This window comes from Lynx canadensis, chromosome D4 (assembly GCF_007474595.2).
Source record: "Lynx canadensis isolate LIC74 chromosome D4, mLynCan4.pri.v2, whole genome shotgun sequence".
Lineage (NCBI taxonomy): Eukaryota > Metazoa > Chordata > Mammalia > Carnivora > Felidae > Lynx > Lynx canadensis.
In genome coordinates this window covers 83,531,753-83,551,839 of record NC_044315.2, presented here as the reverse complement: position 1 = coordinate 83,551,839, position 20,087 = coordinate 83,531,753, and the positions used below count along the sequence as shown (strand labels likewise).

The window sequence follows — 20,087 nt, the reverse complement described above, 5'->3', positions numbered from 1 at the left end:
CTCACTGGTCACATTTACAGTTCCATCAGAAGCTAGCAATCCATTTGTCCCCATTATAAAGTCTTAGGAACAGAAAATTTCATTGAACCAACTTGGGCCATTGTCTTTTTTCAGTCTAGTTAGCGGTAGCCATTACCTCTTCTAGTCAGCTTATCTAGCAGTGCAAACTTGGTGCCTTACAGGCCAGGGCAGTGGCTGTTCTCAAAGAAAAGAGGATTCTTGTAAGCTGAGAAGACAGCCCAAAAGATGTCTATTACATATTCTATTCTCTTACCGTCTACTGCCTTCTGACAATCTCATGCATTCCTGTAGCCTCCCTACAGAAGACTCCAAGTCAGTCTAACTCTGGAATTGCAAGTTCTAGCATTCATCAAGGCCTTCCTCACCTCCTTCTATCTCAGACAACCACACCCCTAAAATACATTTAAATACCTACTGCCAGCAAGCCTCTTGCCTGCACTGTTCCCTCAGGCTGAAATTCCCTTTGACATACTTGTGCTCTAAGGCCCAGTTCAGGTGACACTTTCTAGATAATCTTTCCTTTGGCTTCCTCATCTAGCTCTAGAATCACTCATTTCTCTGTGCCCAGTATATCTTCTCTTTGTAGTTTAGTGTTGACTGCTCTGTATTGAAATTGTGGGATTCATATCTGTGTCCTCCACTTTGGTGAGGTACATGTGAAGAGCTCAGGGGAGCTCTCAAATATTTATTCAATGAATCAATGTCAAGAGATGATTTGAAGGAGGAAGTAATAATTATTACATAGGGAATCAGTCTCTATACTTCCAATTTCAGAAATACTTGTTGAGAGCTATAGTGCATGGATCCAAGTTATTAATGAAATATCTATATATTTTTTTCAGAGAAGACTCCCCAGGCTCAACCAACTCTTTTTTTTTTCCCTAAATGAATAAGGGATCCCTTCAAAGTTTCCAGTAGCAATCCAAATAGGACAAACCACAGATTTGCAGGGTCTTATCTCCAACTGGAAAACCTAAATTGACATGAATATGAAAACTGTTTCACTACAAATAAAAACCTGATTCCTAATTCAAAGGTTCCTACATATAAGAGAGTGACAGGAAGGAATTAGGGACTGTGGTCTGAATTTTTATTTTCTTGGCCCTAGCTGTTGAGTAATGGGGTAGCATTTTCTCTGGACTCTTTTATTTCCTGTGGCTTCAGCTAATTGTAATTTGTGAACAATTTCATCTTTGTGTTCAGGCCTAAGCAGTTAATGACAGTAACATTTTCTTTTGTCTTTTGTTTTTCTTATTTATTTTTTTTAATGTTTATTTTTGAGAGAGAGTGAGACAGAGTATGAGCAGGGGAGGGGCAGAAAGAAAGAGACACAGAATCCAAAGCAGGCTTCAGGCTGAGAGCTGTCAGCACAGAGCCTGATGTGGGGCTCGAACTCACGAACCATGACATCATGACCTGAGCCAAAATCTGCTGCTTAACTGACTGAGCCACCCAGATGCCCCTTGTCTTGTCTTGTCTTGTCTTGTCTTGTCTTGTCTTGTCTTGTCTTGTCTTGTCTTGTTGTGTCATGTCTTGTCTTTTTTCTTTTTTCTCTTTTCTTTTTTTCTTTTCTTTCTTTTTCTTTATTTCTCTCTCTTTCTCTCTCTCTTTCTCTTTCTCTCTCCCTCCCTCCCCTTAGCCCTTAGCGCTACACACAGCACAAGGCTCAAACTCACAACCCTGAGTTCAAGAGTTGCATACTCCACAGACTGAGTCAGCCAGGCACCCCCCCCCCCTTTTTTGTCTTTCCCATCTTTTATTCAGTGACCTGTAAGGATAACTCCTAACACCTAGTCCATGCCAATCTTGTGAACTGCTCACTTGTTTTCATTCAACTGATAACATTTAAAAAAAAAATCTCCTCTGAGATCCTCCATATGTGGCCTCTGGAAATGGATTTTTATAGTGGTATGTGCAGTAGAGGAGGAATATGGGTTGAGGAGGATTCTCATGATTTTCACTCATTTCTGTTTAAATTCTATGTTTACAGATGAAATTTTGAGGGTATCTGTTCCCAGTTTCAAGGACTTCATTTCAGGTGGTTGTGACCTGTGAAACTGAGTGCAATCAGTCGTATTTAGAATGTGCAGCTCATCGGGGGAGTTAGAACCAGTAATCCAGTTGAAATTGTTTTAAATACTTTTTAGCCAGGCAAGTTCCAGATTGCCTTAGTTGTCAGTATAATTTTGGTCAAGTAAGCAGCTGTACTCTCCATTTCCTAAATCTGGCCTTCATCACAGTCTGAAAAGCAGGTTTTGATAAAAATCAGTTTCCATTTGTAATTTGCGTAACCTGAGCCCTTGGAATGAGTAAAATGTCCTTCTTGGGGTGGAGAGGTATTTTTGTAACAGTAGGGCTGAGTGGAGATGTGAATGCAAGAGAAATTTTGGTAACAGGCTTTTATCTGTATTTAACCAAATTAAAGTAGAACTAGTTGCTAATATGGAGATACTAAGTGATCACTCACAGGATGGTAAGAATACATCTAGTTAGTTTTTTGTTTCGTAGATTTTGTTTCGACTCCTGTTGTTTCTTTGGTTTGGGGGAAAAAAGGCAGCAGTAACACTGGGGTTCGGTTTTGATATATTCCATCCTTCTTTTCCTGCCCCCTACTCCTATAGGAAATAGTTTGGTATAATGGGAGGTCTGTCTTTGGAAAAGTAGTGAGTGGAAAAGTAGTCACTGACTCACTATGTGACCTGGGGCGAATCACTTTACTTTTCTGACCATGGCCAAGTAACTTATCTTTTTCTTACTAAAAAGAAAAATGTAAATGTTAAGTTTTTTTTTTTTTACTTTTCATGCAGGTTTTTATTTTGAACATATGCCTGAATTATAGTTCGACCTCCTCTTAAAAGCCTTTGTTCTTATGTTTATCTTCTTTTAAATCCATATGCATCTCTCCCAGTTAAAATAAACATCTGTTTAAAATCTGTTGCTTCTTCCTATAAACTGTTTTTCTGTCACTCTTAAGTGGAGTGACACTACTCAATAAAACACTGCTGATTTTATTTCTTCACCACTCACCTATTTTTTTAAGATTTTATTTTTTAAATAATGTCTACACTCAAAGTGGGACTCAAACTTAAAACCTTGAGATCAGGAGTCACATGCTCTTCCAACTGAGCCAGCCCCACCACTCACTTGTTTTTAATTCAGAATGATTTTTGTTCTAACCAGTTTACCCAAAATCTCATTAGTTGGTAACCTTTGAGCCTTTTCTTCTTTCTCACACGTTTTGACCTGCATTGCATTTGACAATACTCTCTTGTTTATGAAACGCTTTTGTTTCTTATCTTTCTCTTAATCATGGATTATTCCACCTATGTCTTCTTTGATTAAGTCATCTCACTTTCCTTCCATAAACTTCTTACCTTCCCCTGTGTCTCAGTTTTATCCTGCCGTTGCTTCTCTACACATCCCCTTCCTCCTTAGAGTTGTAGCCTATTGCCATAGCTTCAGCTCTTCCATATGTTGCAGATTTGGCTCCGGTCATGATCTCAGGGTCTGTGAGCTCGAGCCCCGCGTCAGGCTGTGCTGACAGCTCAGAGCCTGGAGCCTGCTTCAGAGTCTGTGTCTCCCTCTCTCTCTGACCCTCCCCCGTTCATGATCTGTCTCTCTCTGTCTCAAAAATAAATAAACATTAAGAAAACAAATTTAAAAAAAACAAACTAAAGCCATTGATTTTGTCCCTCACTCAGCTGTTACTTTTTTTCTGTTAGTGATACCACTTTTCTCACAGCCACCTTAGTGTAGAACCTCAAGTTCATTTTTGATTGATCCTTTCCCCATTCCTCTTACCCACAGATGCCCATGCCATTCATCTTGTCACAACCCACACATCATTGTAAGATTGATATTCCTAAAATATTGTTTTGATCCAGATATAATCTCCATTTAAAACTCTCAGTAGTCTTTTATCAGGATAAAATGGATTACAATCTATTCCAGTTTTCTAGACTTCTCTCTGACCATTCCTTTATAAGATCACTCTGCTTGACTGTATATTAATGTAGTTTGCCCAGACATACCTTACATTTGTTTTCCTTTTTTTTCCCCCGTTGCTGATGTCCTTTCCCTTTCCTGAAGTGCCCTGCTCTTTTGTTTTCAACTTTTTTACTATGAAATATAGCACTTGGGAAAAAGTACATAAATGCAGTTTCACAGCTTTTAATGAATCAAGTCAAGAAATAGAATGTTGCCAGGATCCAAAAGCTCCTTTCCCCTCCCCCAGCAGTGTTCTCACTATATGTCTCTTTCCCATCCGTGCCTATTTTTGTTGTTGTTGTTTTAACTTATTTAATATGAATGAAATCCTATAGAATGGTTCGGTTTTTGGGTTTTTTATTCGATCTGGCTTCTTTTACCCAACACTGTTTGTGTGAGTCATCCATGTTGTTGCAGTAGTTTAATACCTTTATAGCTGTATAGTGTTACCCTGTATGAATAAACCTATTTATCTATAGTCATGTTGACTATAGATAACTGTATATAGTCAAATAGAGTCATATTTGGGTTATTATTTTTTGTAATGTTTATTCTTTTTTGAGAGACAGAGAGACAGTGTGAGTGGGGGAGGAGCAGAAAGAGAGGGAGACACAGAATCTGAAGCAGCTCTAGGATCTGGGCTGTCAGCACAGACCCCCATGCAGGACTCAAACTCACAAACCGTGAGATCATGATCTGAGTTGAAGTCCGATGCTTAACCAACTGAGCCACCCAGGCGCCCCGTATATTTGGGTTATTTTTAATTGCAGCTTTGACAAAGCTTGCCATTATGAACATCCTCAATTTTGTCCATTCATACACATATGCATGCATTTCTGTCAGGTATATACCTGGAAATATAAAAAGGTATATCTTCACCAGTAATAATGACACGCTGTTTTCTTTTCTTTTCTTTTTTTAGTTAAAAAAATTTTTTTAATGTTTATTTATTTTTGAGAGATAGAGTGCCAGCGGGGGAGGGGCAGAGAGAGGCTCCAGGCTCTGAGCTGTCAGCACAGAGCCTGATGCGGGGCTTGAACTCACAGACCATGAGATCAAGACCTGAGCTGAAGTCAAACACTTAACCAGCTGAGCCACCCAGGTACCCTGGGACATGCTGTTTTTTATAGTAGTTGGACTAATAAACACTTCTATCAATAACATATGAAAGTTAGTTTTTCCAAATTGCCATCATAACTTGAGTTTTTTTTTTTTTTTAATTTTTAGCCATTAGTATGTTATTGTGGTTTTAATTAACATATCCTTGGTTACTAATAGATTTGACATCTTAAGTTTATTGATGAATGTGGATAGTCTCCTTTGTGAAATGCCTGTTCAACTTTCTTGCCCAGTTTTCTACTGGCTTGCATTTCTCTTAATGTTGTATAGGAGTTTTATATTTTTGAATATTGGCTCTTTGTAGTTTATGTGTATTGCATTTATCTTCTCTCATACTTTTCACTCTCTGGATGTTCTTCATTTTAATGTAGTCTAATTTTATTAGTTTTTCTTTATGATTAATGCTTTTTGTGGCCTGTTTTAAAAATCTCTTCCTAATCCAAGATCATGAAGGTTTTTAAATTATCATCTGAGAGGTATGTTATTTTGCTTTTGACATTGGAATCTAGTTGGAATTAAATATTTTGCCTGGTGTGAGGTAGGGTGAAGTCCCATTTTCTTTCCATATAGATATCTAATTGTCCCGCGCTGTTCACTGAAAAGACTTGTCATTTCCTCACTGCTCTGCTGTGCCAACTTTACCATAAATTAAATATCCATAATATGCCTGGTTATGTTGTGGTATGGTATGTCTTCATTCAGTTCCTTTGGTCTATTTTCTATCCCTAAGCTGATAAAACATATCTTAGTTACTGTAACTTTAAAATGAATATTGATATATGGTAAAGTCTTGTTTTTCTCAACTATCTGTGCTCTTTTTGTTCTTTTGTGTTTCCCATATACATTTTACAATTATCTCAAGTTATACACAAACATACAGAGTTGGGATTTTGAATGGGATTTTACTCTATTGATCTTTACAGTAATAACTTGCAGTATGTTACGTAGTATTTCTCTTCAGTTACTGAAATCTTCCTCAATTTATCTTAGAAATATTTTATATTAAGTGTTTTACAATTTCTCCATAGAGATCTTGCATGTTTTTATTGGTTTGCATCCTAGCTATTTTATATTTCCTTGATATTATTGTAAGTGGCAGGTTTTTAAAAATTTTATCTCTTTGTGGATTGTATTAGAAATATGGTTAGTTTTTGTGTATTTCTTATTTCACTGTGCTGTCTAGAACCTCCAATACTTACACTGTTGAATGAAGGTGTTGACAGTGGCCCATCCTTGTCTTATTTCCAATCTGAAAAGAAAAACTTTTGTAAGCATTTCACCATTAAGTATGATATTTGGTTTAGGTTTCTTTAAATAACCTTTATCATATTAAATAAATAAGTTTTTTTTTTATTCCTAGTTTGCTATGAATTGAGAGGTAATGTTGAAATCTATCAAAGCCTTTTTCTTTTTAAATTAAAGCACTATTTATTGCTTTGAAGGTGGATTTTTTTAAACAAAAATACTTTCTAAAATGTTTCATAAAGTTGCAGAAAAAAGGTTCTAATCTTACAGAAAACTTGTATCTAACAACCACAACACAACTAACATTTATTGCATGTTTGCTGTATATTAGGCATTGTAGTAAGCACTATAGTTTAGTGTGAAAGTTCTCAGATCCTGGTGCAAGTTTGTCTGCTTAGAATTCTGGCTCTACTGCCTATTAGCTAGGGGACTTTGGGCATATTTCTTATTCTATGTGTGCCTCAGTTTTTCATCTGCAAAATGGAGATAATAGTAGTATCTACTACATAGAGTTGTGAGGAAGGAGTGAATTATATGTAATACATAAAGAACAGAACTTGTTACATAGTGCCAGCGTGCATGTTAGCTATTATCATTGTATTCCCTAGTCTGTGAGGCGAGTACTATAGGTATCTGTTTTACAGTTGATAGTGAGACTTAGAGAACTGAGGAGTGTGACCACAGTTACAGAGCTGAGAAGTGGAGAGCTGGAATTCCTACTTGATTAAGTGTCTTAACCCACCAAGCCAATGTATTTCAAACTTTTTACACTTTAATCCTTAATACATTGTGATCCAGTACTCCACCACACATATGTACACACAGTCACACAAATGAACACACTTCATTTGAAAGAAAGGTTTCACAATATTTTACCCTTACTACATATGAAGCACTTTGATATTTTCTATTTCATTTCCTCCAAAAATGCTAGTCATGATGCTGTGGGTTATGACTTCTAATTTGGAAAGCCATACCATTTATTCATTCATTGTTCATTCATTTATTCTACAAAATGAGCATCTTCTCAGTAGCAATCATGGTGCCAGATGTTACTGTTAATGTCTTTGATTGAGACTTAACCTGCAGTGTAACTTTGGTTAGGTGTAACTAAGGGGTCCTGCCGCTTATACAAAATAAGAACCTAAGTATTGTAAAATTCTGGTCAGATTGATGAACAGATTAGTTTATAAATGTCTTTGTTCTCCTTTACTTATTGTTCCTGGTAAATAATCCATTTATTTGAGCAGACATATGTCAGTGGTCCTCTGAGATGTTGCTAGGGCTCTGTACATGGTTCAGATTGTTATTAATTTTTCTAGGCCAATGATACCAGCTGCTTTATTCATCGTTTTCATTATTTCCTTTGAATTTGATATATCTGCCTCTGAAAATTAATCTGTGTCCATAGAGACCCCAACCGAGCTCTGCTTTTGCCCTTATCTGTTTCAGCAGGAGTGTTAAAAGTTGAAGAAATGTATGTATGTATTTAATATTTATTTATTTTGAGAGGAAGAGATAAAAAAAAAAAAAATTCCCAAGCAGGCTTTGTGCTGTCAGCACAGAGCCCGGTGCAGGGCTCAAACCCACAAACCATGAGATTATGACCCGAGCCGAAATCAAGAGTCAGACGCTCAACCAACTGAGCCACCCAATGCCCCTGAAGAAATGAAATTTAATATGATACTTCCTGTTACCTGCATGAGAATAATTTTTGGCTTGAAAACAAATTCTTAAGATTATTCCTAAGGTTTGAAAAACTAGCAAAGACCAACATCTTATCTTATTTCTAATAATGCTCATGTATGTTACATTTATTTATCGTGAGTAACCAGCAGGCTCCTTTTAGAACATTGCGTAGGAACCAAATTATGGGCAGATCATGACTCTTTAACATATAAAGGGGTTAAGACATAACTTGACATTGTATCTGTGGATGTTTCTGTGTAACTCATCTTGATAGTCTTGCTAAAGCTCAGTGAAGTATATTGGCTGTTTTAGAAAGGAAGGAGATTCTTCTCAGAGGAAACCCAACTTGGAGAGAGCTTTCCAGCTGCAAATTTAAGACATGACTTTGTATGCCAGTTATTCCTTCTCCCTGTACCCTCCTCTGTCTTCATTTATCTAAGTGGTAGTCATACTTCAGAACTCACCTCTTCTAGGAAATCTGTCACTACCTTCCCCTGCCACCAGACTGAATAATACTCTTTTGTGCTAAATTTTAAAAGTTTTTTAGTTCAAAAAAAAAAAAAAAAAGACAAGCAATAATAGTGTTGAGTACTTTAGAATTTACAAAGCTGTTTCATTCTAATACCATGAGGATGCTAGAGTTCCATGTCATTTATAAGCAGTCTGTTAATTCCTTGGTTCTCAAAACAGTTATTTGAAGAAGGTACAATAATATTATCTACATTTTGTAGATTAGAAACTGAGATACCTCTGAAGAGGTTAAGAAACCTTCCAAAGTCACACAGCTAGCAAGTGACAGCCTAGTTTGAGCCAGAGTGTAACTCTAGAGCCTAGGTTCTTAGTCTGCATGTTCTACTGCCTCTATTCAAGAGATCTGGAGAGCAGATCATGCTCTCTTTCCTTTCTATCTGTGAGTTGAGATTTACCTTGCTGTAGGCCTTGAGATCAACTCTACCTCCCTATCCAAGCCTGTTCTCTTGACTGCCACACAGGTCTGTTCACCTAATTTCAGTCTTTTCAGTTAAAGCATAAAGTTTAAAAGTTTAAAGTTCTTAAAAACTGTCTTAGTTTACACCTTCCTCTCTCCTTTTACTCTTGAGGAGAGGAGCAAGAGAGGAAGATTCCAGTAGCTTTACTTTTAATGTTTGCTTTTTTCCCCTTAATACATCAAGTTTCAGAATAATGAATTAGTGTGCAAGTGACCTCCATGGTAACTAATGAGGTTTTTCTTTTTAATATTATTGTAAATGCATTGATTATTATCTTTGAAGTGTTTTAACCCACTGCTGTCATTATTCTTTTTGATGTATATAGGTTGCTCCATTTTAGGCGAGTGGGAGGCTTTTTGTGTTGCTTCCTATATTCTTCTTTGTTTGTGTTTAAGTTTATTTCTTTTGGGAGAGAGCATGAGTAGGGGAGGGGCAGGGAGAGCGAGAGTCCCAAACAGGCTCTGCTTTGTCAGCACATGAGCTCAATCTCATGAACTGTGAAACCATGACCTAAGCCGAAATCAAGTGTCAGACGCTCAACTGACTTAAGTCACCCAGGTGCCCTGCTTCCTATATCTTTTTGATGTAACATGATCCCATATTAGTCTTGGGTAGCACAACAACACTCATCCTATATATATTCTGCCTCAAATCTGGAATCAACCATTTCTCTAAGGAGTCCAGGCTCCTGTTTGTAGGAAATGGTATTCTCAAAGGTCACTATCTGAGCCCTTCTAGTACTGCTGATCAAGATAAATATTCATCTTCTCTGACAAATTAGTAAGTCTTCTCTCTCCTACACTATTTTTTACTCATTGCTGTTTCTGCAGCTAATGAACTACCTTGTGCAGAGTTTCAAATACCTGCTGTTTTTCAAACCCTCAGTTTTTTTGTCAACTCCTCTCTTATCTTTCTGACTTCTGAGCAGTATAGTTACTATGATCCATAGTCTCCAATATGAAGTACTTACTTGCCTAATTCTCTTTCCATTGCATTTTAGGTAGAATAATACAGATTAAGAACGTTGATTTAATAAATTAACAGTGCTTAATTAGAAATGGTTATGAATATTTCCTTTGTGTTAGTCTCACTAGTCAAAGCATGCTATAGATGCTGTAATGAATCTGAAATTTCAGTGAGTTATATGACACATTCGTTTATGATATCCTTATATATAAGATAGAGAAATGCAAGCCAGACTAGAGTGTCTGGTCTAATCTAGAGGCAGAGCTAATTGAGCATCTATTTCCAGAATGCTAATGGTTAAGTCAGATTGGAGAAGGGTCTCTCACAGCTTACCAGAATGCCACCTTCTGTTTATTTATTACTATATATTAAAACATTTTTTTGAACATTTGTTTATTTTAGAGAGACAGAGCATGAGTGAGAGAGGGGCAGAGAGAGAGAGGGAGACATAGAATCTGAAGCAGGCTCCCGGTTCTGAACTGTCAGCACAGAGCCTGACATGGGGCTTGAACTCACAAACTGTGAGATCATGACCTGAGCTGAAGTCAGATGCTTAACCAACTGAGCCACCCAGATGCCTCATTTGTTATTTTATATATATATATATATATATATATATATATATATATATATATATATATAAATAAATATATATATATATATATTTATTTATTTTAATTTTTTTTTTAATTTACATCCAAATTAGTTAGCATATAGTGCAACAATGATTTCAGGAGTAGATTCCTTAGTGCCCCTTACCCATTCAGCCCATCCCCTCTCCCACAACCTCTCCCATAACCCTCAGTTTGTTCTCCATATTTATGAGTCTCTTCTGTTTTGTGCCCCTCCCTGTTTTTATATTATTTTTGTTTCCCTTCCCTTAAAGTCTTCATGTGAATGAAGTCATAGGATTTTTGTCTTTCTCTGACTAATTTCACTTAGCATAATACCCTCCGGTTCCATCCATGTATTTGCCAATGGCAACAAATCATTCTTTTTGATTGCTGAGTAATACTCCATTGTATATATGTACCACATCTTCTTTATCCATTCATCCATCAGTGGACATTTGGGCTCTTTCCATACTTTGGCTATTGTTGATAGTGCTGCTATAAACATGGGGGTGCATGTGTCCCTTTGAAACAGCACACCTGTATCCTGTGGAGAAATGCCTAGTAGTGCAATTGCTGGGTCAGAGGGTAGTTCTATTTTTAGTTTTTTGAGGAACCTCCATACTGCTTTCTGGAGTGGCTGCACCAGCTTGCATTCCCATATTCTTATATTTTTAATGTATATTTATTTATTCTGAGAGAAAGAGAGAGAGAGAACGAGCACAGGGGAGGGGCAGATGGGGATGGAGAGAGAGAATCCCAAGCAGGCTCTGTGCTGTCAGCCCAGAGTCCGATGTGGGACTGGATCACACAAACCGTGAAATTATGATATGAGACGAGATCAAGAGTCAGAGGCTTAATGACTGAGCCATCCAGGTGCCCCCTCCCCTTTTAATGTTTATTTATTGGCCACATTAAAAAAAATGTTTATTTTTGAGAGAGAGAGCGTGCAGTGGGGAGGGGCAGAGAGAGGGAGAAAGAGAATCCCAAACAGGTTCCACACTTTCAGCACAAAGCCCAATGCAAGGCTTAAACTCATGAGTTGTGGGAGCATGACCTGAGCCAAAACCGAGAGTTAGACACGTAACCAACTGAGCCACCCAGGTGCCCCACCACATTTTGTTTAATATTGTCTTAAGGTTGGAAATGCAAATAATCTAATACCAAACCTGGAGAAAAGAAGGAGGTAGGAGAAATAACTAGTGCACTGGGTGACAGGACTGGATTCCTAAAGATTTCAATAGGCCAGAATGACATACAGAATTTATTATATAAAGGTAAAATTAATCAAGGACAAAGATAAAGTCCTACCTTTGGGTTCAACGTTCACCTTCCCAAGAATGGAATAAGAAAGACATGGGTTGGGATGCCTGGCTAACTCAGTTGGTAGAACATGCAACTCTTGATCTTTTGGTTGTAAGTTCAAGCCCCACATTGGGTGTAGAGACTACTTAAAAAAAAAAAGTCTTGGGGCGCCTGGGTGGCTCAGTCGGTTAAGCGGCCGACTTCGGCCCGGGTCATGATCTCGCGGTCTGTGAATTCGAGCCCCGCGTTGGGCTCTGTGCTGACCGCTCAGAGCCTGGAGCCTGTTTCGGATTCTGTGTCTCCCTCTCTCTCTGACCCTCCCCCGTTCATGCTCTCTCTCTGTCTCAAAAATAAATAAACATTAAAAAAAATAAAAATAAAAAATCTTAAAGAAAGAAAGACATGGGTTAATGGTATATGTGATAAATACTTTAAGCTTTAGACGTTTATGAATGAGATATGAATTAAGTGTAAGGGGGATTAGAAATAAAAGGTCCTGAATTCTGATTTCAGTTCTACTGTTGACTGGCTGTGTAACCAAGATTAAGGTTCTTTGCCTCTTTTAAGCTTCAGTTTGCCAGTTATTAAGTGTGTAGCATTTTTACAGTACTAGTAATTATAAAATACTATGTGTTTACTGGTATTGATAGCTGAAGAAACATAAAAGCAAAGCTAATTGAGTCTTATATTAAGAAAAAAAACAATCAGTTCTGGATACTTTAAGAGATCTTGATACTATGTGATTTCATGAAGAATAAGAAATGGGAGAGGAAGGGGCGCCTGGGTGGCTCAGTCAGTTAAGCATCTGACTCTTGATTTTGGCTCAGGTCATGATCTCGTGGTTTGTGGGATCAAGCCTCCGCGTCAGGCTCTGCACTGACAGCATGGACCCTGCTTGGGATTCTTGCTCTCCTTTTCTCCGTCTGTCTCAAAATAAACATTTAAAAAAGAAATGGAAGAAGAAGAAATTCACAGTTGGAAACCCCATTTAGCTTTAAATTTCTGAATGGTTGGTATATAAACTAGGTTAGGTTATGCATTTATTTTTTTGCCCTTGAGCACATAATTCAGGGCAGTAGGGAAAGCTTCAGGTTAACAGACTTTTGCTTAGGGTAAAAAGAAGCTTTTGAACCATTAAAACTGTGTAAAATGAAATGAATGGAATGAAGTACCTTATTGATTCCCTAAAGATGTGCAAGTAGAGTGTGGGGCAACCCCTTATTTTTGGAATGTTGTAGAGGGCATTCATGCCTCCAGTAAAGGTCTACTCAAGGCGATTTCCAAGGCATTTTCTAGCTCTAAGATTCCAGGTTCTGTAATATGAGAATAATGATTCCTCTCAGTTATTGTGATGAATAAGTAAGGCCACACATGTAAAAATGTCTTGAATGTTGCATGGGACACAATGAATACTCACTAAATGTTCTTTGTGATATCTATAAAAATGATCCTTGTCCTGGCCTGGTACAAGTGAAATAATAAAGATAAAAATACCCTTCAACTCCATTACAAGAATAGGAGGTGCAGAAATCTGTATCTGGTATCTGGCAGGGCACAATTGGGGCATTTTGCTTCAATGTGTTCATTTACACAGGTTTTGGCTTTTTAGCTTCCCCCCCCCCCCCAAGTGGCAAAGGGCCTGACTTACTTGCATATAGAATAGATAGATTTGCTTTGCTGTGGCTACAGAATGTGATGATTAGATTCTTAGACTTGGGGGTTCTAGCCCTAACTCCCATACTTGGTGACTGGGTGACCTCATAAGCTTCAGTTTCCTCTTCAGTAAAATAAGGTACTTTATTTTTTATGATTCAACACAATAACATGTTAAGTGCCTGACACAGGGCCTGGTACCCAAGTGGTCAGTTAACAATAATTTCTCCTGTTTCTGTGATCTTTTCCCACATGTTGTGAGGGGAGTTTGTCAAATGCTTCCTTGAAGGGCTTCAGGGTTCGCTGGGAGAGAGCCTTTCTCCTGTACCTTTGAGAGGCTTCCTTCTGAATTAGTTCCTGGTCTGTGGCATAGACCAATGCTGTTTTATAGAAACAGAACATGGCAGGAAGAATAGCTTCCTATTCTTCCTCTCTGCCAGAGAGAGAAGCAGTCATAGGACTCAAAGGGAATCTAGTCTCTTTGTGCCCTCAGTGGAGAATTATTCCCACCTCGTCTTTGATCTCATTGTGGCCTTTTAAACTCTGATGAGGGGCGCCTGGGTGGCTCAGTCGGTTAAGGGGCCGACTTCGGCTCAGGTCATGATCTCGCAGTCCGTGAGTTCTAGCCCCGCGTCGGGCTCTGTGCTGACAGCTCAGAGCCTGGAGCCTGCTTCCGATTCTGTGTCTCCCTCTCTCTGACCCTCCCCTGTTCATGCTCTGTCTCTTCCTGTCTCAAAAATAAATAAACGTTAATTTAAAAAAAAAAAAAGTAAACTCTGATGAGAAGAACAAGAACAAGCAGTGTCACAAGATACAAGCAGATTCTTAACAGGTCTGTATTGGATTGTTGCTCAGTGGGTCCTTTGCTCTGGATCCAGATGCTGCACAGAGTACCATACGAATGCTTTCTAGAGAGGCTACTGAACTCCAATTCTGATACTAGCAGATGAGGGTCGTCAACTCATAAATGGACAAGTTACTTAACTTTTTTTGAGATCTCCATTCTCTCAATTACAAAAGGATGATAGCACTTGTATCCACCTTTGGGATTATGAGAATTTTGTGACACGGCACAAAGCACAGTGCTTAGTTGTGGTCGGTGTTCAGTGAAATCATATCCATGAAGAAAGGGATGGTATGGTTCTTCTAGAGATTGATTAATTATAACTCTTTTTAAGTCTATTCTGATAGAGTTCTGGTTTATATTTTATTTTTATTTTTCTTTAATTTTTTTTTTAATGTTTATTTATTTTTGAGACAGAGACAGAGCATGAACAGTGGAGGGTCAGAGAGAGAGGGAGACACAGAATCGGAAGCAGGCTCCAGGCTCTGAGCTGTCAGCACAGAGCCCGACGCGGGGCTCGAACTCACAGACCGTGAGATCATGACCTGAGCCGAAGTCTACCGCTTAACCGACTGAGCCACCCAGGCGCCCCTGGTTTACATTTTAATGTGTGTTTATGTATGATATATATCATATATATGATAGAATGTGATATCATGCATATATAAATTTAATATTGAAGGTTTGAATTTAAAGTGAGAAAATTTAGGTTCTCTGTATCCAGTCATGATTTTTTCACAGTATTCTATGTTCTGTTTCTGAGCCCTTTCAGCAACTCAAGCCCGGCACTCTAGGGAATCCCATCCCACACATAGTACTATTGTCCTATCATTCATTTTGCCTTTTTGGCTTTTTCTGGTTTAGTTTTTAAATTTTCTGTTGTAACTTTACTCTAATGTTTACCTTGAATTTCTTTTGCATTTTTAAAAGAGGAAAAGATGGGGCGCCTGGGTGGCTCAGTCAGTTGAGCGTCTGACTTTAGCTCAGGTCATGATCTCACAGTTCGTGAGTTCGAGCCTCGCATCAGGCTCTGTGCTGACAGCTCAGAGCCTGGAGCCTGCTTCAGATTCTGTGTGTCCCTCTCTCTCTGACCCACCCTACTGTGCTCTATCTCTCTGTATCTTAAAAATGAATAAACATTAAAAATTAAAAAAAGGAAAAAAGGAAAAGAAAAAGAATACTTATTACACCAGGGCCATTTTTATAGAGCATTTTAACCAAGTTTCTTTTAGCTGCATGTAACAAAAACCCATTTAAGTTAGCTTGACCAATTAAAAAGAAAACAAAGTATGTATTCCAAGACATAAATGTGAGTTTGTCATGGTATGTCAGTTTGCCCACAGTTGGGAAGTTCATCCAAGCCTTAGAAAAGCTTGGAAAGTTCTGTGCGACGCCTTGGTGGCTCAGTTGGTTAAGTGGCCAACTTTGGCTCAGGTCATGATCTCATGGTTCGTGAGTTCAAGTCCCACGTCAGGCTCTGTGCTGACAGCTCTGAGCCTGGAGCCTGCTTCGGATTCTGTTTCCCCATCTCTGCCCCTCCCCAGCTTGCACTCTGTCTCTGTCTCTCTCAAAAATAAATAAATGTTAAAGAAAAATGTGAAAAAAGAAAGGCTTAGAAAATTCTGTAATTATAAAATACAGAGTCCTCAAGAACCTAGGTGATTCTTCTTTCCATATCTGTCTTTCTCTATTTCCCTAGCCATGTGGTCATGTATCTGATGGTTCTCTCTGCATACCTGCTATTTGCTGTGTTCTTTGGCAAGAGCCTTAATATATGTTTCCCTGTATGGAAAAAATATTGTGTATTAGTTTCCTGTGCTGCTGTTAAAAATTACACAAACTGGGTGGCTTGAAACAACGGAAATTTATTTTCTCACAGTTAGGGAATCAGAAGTTCAAAAATCATCAGTATCACTGGGTAGAAATGAAGGTGGGCAGAGCCACACTTACTCCAGAGGCTTTAGGGGAGAATTCATTTCTTGCCTCATCCAACTTGTAGTGGCAGCCATTCCTTGTGTCCACCTTCCACCTGTCTTCACATTGCCTTCTCCTCTGTGCACGTGTGCGTGCATGCGTGTGTGTCCTCTTCTGCTATATCAAATCCCCCTCTGTCTATATCAAATCTCCCTCTGTCTTTCTCTTTATAAAGTCATGTGTGATTGCAAGTAGGGCCCACCTATATAAGCCAGAATAATCTCCCATCTCAAGATCCTTATTTGATCACATCCACAAAGCCCGCTTTTCCTTACAAGGTAAGATTTACAGGTTTCAGGGATTAGGACCTGATATATTTGGGTGGCCATTATCCAGCCTACTACAAATAGGGATCATAAAGACATCTCTAAGTTGGCATGTAATAAAGTTGCCTAAATGCTAGTATCCTTTCTTCTTTACATCTCTCCTACACATACTGCCATTTAACATTCTTTAACATTGCTTTCAAATGCTTTTGTTTTCAGGAATGTTATTATCACATGAAGTGTGGGCCTGTTAGGATAATGATAATAAAAATAGTAGCTGTCATTTATTAAATGTCCATTGCAGCCCAGGCATCGTGCTGAGTATTTTATCTATGATATGTATGTACCATTATAACCCCCATTTTACAGATGAGAGAAACTAGATTCAGATAGATGAAATAACTTAATTTTCCCAAGTTCAGTCAGCTAGTAAGTGTCAGAACTTCAGTTTAAATAAGGATCTCCAGGGGCGCCTGGGTGGCGCAGTCGGTTAAGCGTCCGACTTCAGCCAGGTCACGATCTCGCGGTCCGTGTGTTCGAGCCCCGCGTCAGGCTCTGGGCTGATGGCTCGGAGCCTGGAGCCTGTTTCCGATTCTGTGTCTCCCTCTCTCTCTGCCCCTCCCCCGTTCATGCTCTGTCTCTCTCTGTCCCAAAAATAAATAAACGTTGAAAAAAAAATTTTAAATAAGGATCTCCAACTCTAAAGGCTGTGTTCTTAATCATTGTATCTTACCTGTTACTCAGCAGTGAGGTTCAAATCTCTTGGCCCCTGATCAAAACCTTTTCTTGGAGGTTTCTTGCACCTGCTAGCAAGATCTGATATCACAGTTCACCAGAGCACTTTTTTTTGTCATATGGCTGTTCTTTAGCAGTTGCTTGGTCCTGAGCAAGTGAATTTGAGGGAAGAGGAAATTAGAGAGCTATATATCCAGCCTGAATTTCCTCTTCGACTAACTTGTTTGTTGCTAGGCAGTAAGTTCCTTGACTATCAGGAACATGATGATTTATTTCTGAATACCCAGTACGGAACACAGGGCCTGGACACAGAGTAGATATTCTGCTAGAACGTAAGCTTCAGCAGGGACTTTTATTCACTGCTGTATCTATGCCTTACAATAGTGCCTAGACTAGAAGAGCTGCCTAATATCTGTTGAATGGATGGATGACTGGTTGGTTGGCTGGGCATGGTTAAAACTTCTTCACTGGTTAAAAATTACAACTTTGCTTTAATGGATGTATGCCCTATGCTGGGCACTTACATACAGTATCAGTAATCCTTACCTTTCTGCAGAGTAGAAGTAATGGGCTGTGGCTGAGGAACGTTAGGGAGAGGGAGGAGTCGAAGATATCTCCCAAGTATCTGACCTGGATACTGGTCTAAGTCATGATGAAACCCAGGTGGAGGAGCATGAGCATGAGTTATTTTTTAGATAGGCTATATTTGTGTTATCTGCAGGTAGATGTAAGGATCTGTTCCTAAGACAAAGGCTCTAAAGATGCCCCCTGTTTGCCAGTCAGCCTGGAAAGAGTGATATTCTTGATCTGCCCAGAGCAGGGTTGCTTATTTTAGGACTGCAGGCTTAAAGGCATTATTTCCATGTGTTCTAACTTGAATCTGTTCAGTTTCTGTTCCAGATGATCGGGCTGAACAACGAACCTGTCTCATTTGTGGGGACCGTGCCACAGGATTGCACTATGGAATCATCTCCTGTGAGGGATGCAAAGGGTTTTTCAAGCGGAGCATTTGCAACAAGCGGGTGTATCGGTGCAGTCGTGACAAGAACTGTGTCATGTCTCGGAAGCAGAGGAACAGGTGCCAGTACTGCCGCCTGCTCAAATGCCTCCAGATGGGGATGAATCGGAAGGGTGAGTGGTGCTTGTGGCTCTACTACCCACCCTTCAACTATCACTGTATCTTAGTGTTAGCTATTAAGCCTTGGCGTTATTTATTTCCCAAGCCTGCACTGTGTGCCAGGTGTTGTACTATGTACTCATAACCCAAAAACGAGTCTGGTGTAGCTCCTGCCTACAGGGATTTCCCAGATTAGGTGGGAAGAAAGACTGGTGAGATGTTACAGATTCTGTGAGAATGAATTCACAGGCTCCATTTGGCAAGACCCCAATTAACAATCAAGTCCTAACTGGGATTCATATACTCCACTAGTTCTTCTTTCAGAGCATAACAGAAAGTAGGAATTTGGGATGAAAAAGTAGGAAGGCAGTATGTCACTTGCATGTGATATCATTTTGTTTGCTAGAATCATGGTTAGGCATGCCCAGAAATCTGCATCCAGGTTTGTGAAGAATGTGGGATTTGGGGGGAAGCTTTCTGAGAGCCATTGGCCTGAGATTACATGAATAAACCAATTTTCTAAGAGGATTAATCCAAGGGGCAGGCTTTAAAGAATGGATTGGTATGGGGGAAAGCAGAAAGGCTACCTAGAAAATTTTTAGAGTCTGGAAGAAAGGTGTGAAGAATCTGAAGGAGGGGCAGAAAAAGTAATGTTACAAATGCGGAGACGTGGGAGAAGCTTACCTGATAGGAGTTGATAACGTACTGGATATTGGGCAGCACCAGAAGTTGAACTTGAAGATTTGGATTAATAGTAACAGCCCTACCAGGAAAAAAAAGTCAGGCTAAAAAGCAGCGTGGGGCAGAATGTTGACCTTGGCAGTGCATTGTTTGAGGTACCTGAGAAAGACACATACAATGTCCACCAAGGAATGTGGATATGTAGGAACTGAAGTGAAAAGTCCTGCCTTTAAGCAGAAGTTTGTGGAACTGTTTGCAGTCAGGTGGTAAAATTTTGTTGGTAGGTAAAAACCACCCAAGGAAAGAACTTGGATACAGAAGAGGAGAGGGCCAGTGTCAGAAACTCTAGGAGCGTTCTCATGGAGGGTGGACAATATAGTATAGTACAGTTCAGTAGAAAGCATAGAGGCAGGGGTTGGTGACAGATCAGTTCTGTGACCTTGGGCAGTTTGCTTTATGTCTGATGCTCAATTATGTTACCTTTAAAATCATGTGATAGTGAGTACTTAACCTTTTGGGAATTCTCTAGAGGATTAAATATGACAACGTATATAAAATACTCAGCGAGGTACTAAGGGTTCATAATAGTAGTGTGTTGGGGCGGGAGTTAGATTTAGTGAACTGTTCAAATTGGTTTTGTCTCATTAATAAGTGCAGACAACCAGATATACTTAACACTGGTTTTTATTTTTGTTTTTTTAAATTATATGTGGGATCAGAAGAATCCTTTAAAAGCTTTCCTATCGGGGCACCTGGGTGGCTCAGTCGGTTGAGCGTCTGACTTCAGCTCAGGTCATGATCTCACAGCTTGTGAGTTCGAGCCCCGCGTCGGGCTCTGTGCTGACAGCTCAGAGCCTGGAGCCTGCTTCTGCTTCTGTGTCTCCC

The 20,087-nt window shown here is 39.2% G+C and overlaps 1 protein-coding gene across 2 annotated transcripts in view; it reads left to right on the top strand.

Annotated features, from left to right (window-relative positions):
• Nucleotides 1-20,087, top strand: part of NR6A1 (nuclear receptor subfamily 6 group A member 1) — a 68,782-nt gene that overhangs the window by 17,249 nt on the left and 31,446 nt on the right. For both annotated transcript variants that reach the window (XM_032595536.1, XM_030293256.1), the window contains exon 2: nucleotides 18,293-18,535. In XM_032595536.1, coding sequence (XP_032451427.1) covers nucleotides 18,293-18,535 — 243 coding nt within the window. The remainder of the gene's footprint in view (nucleotides 1-18,292; nucleotides 18,536-20,087) is intronic.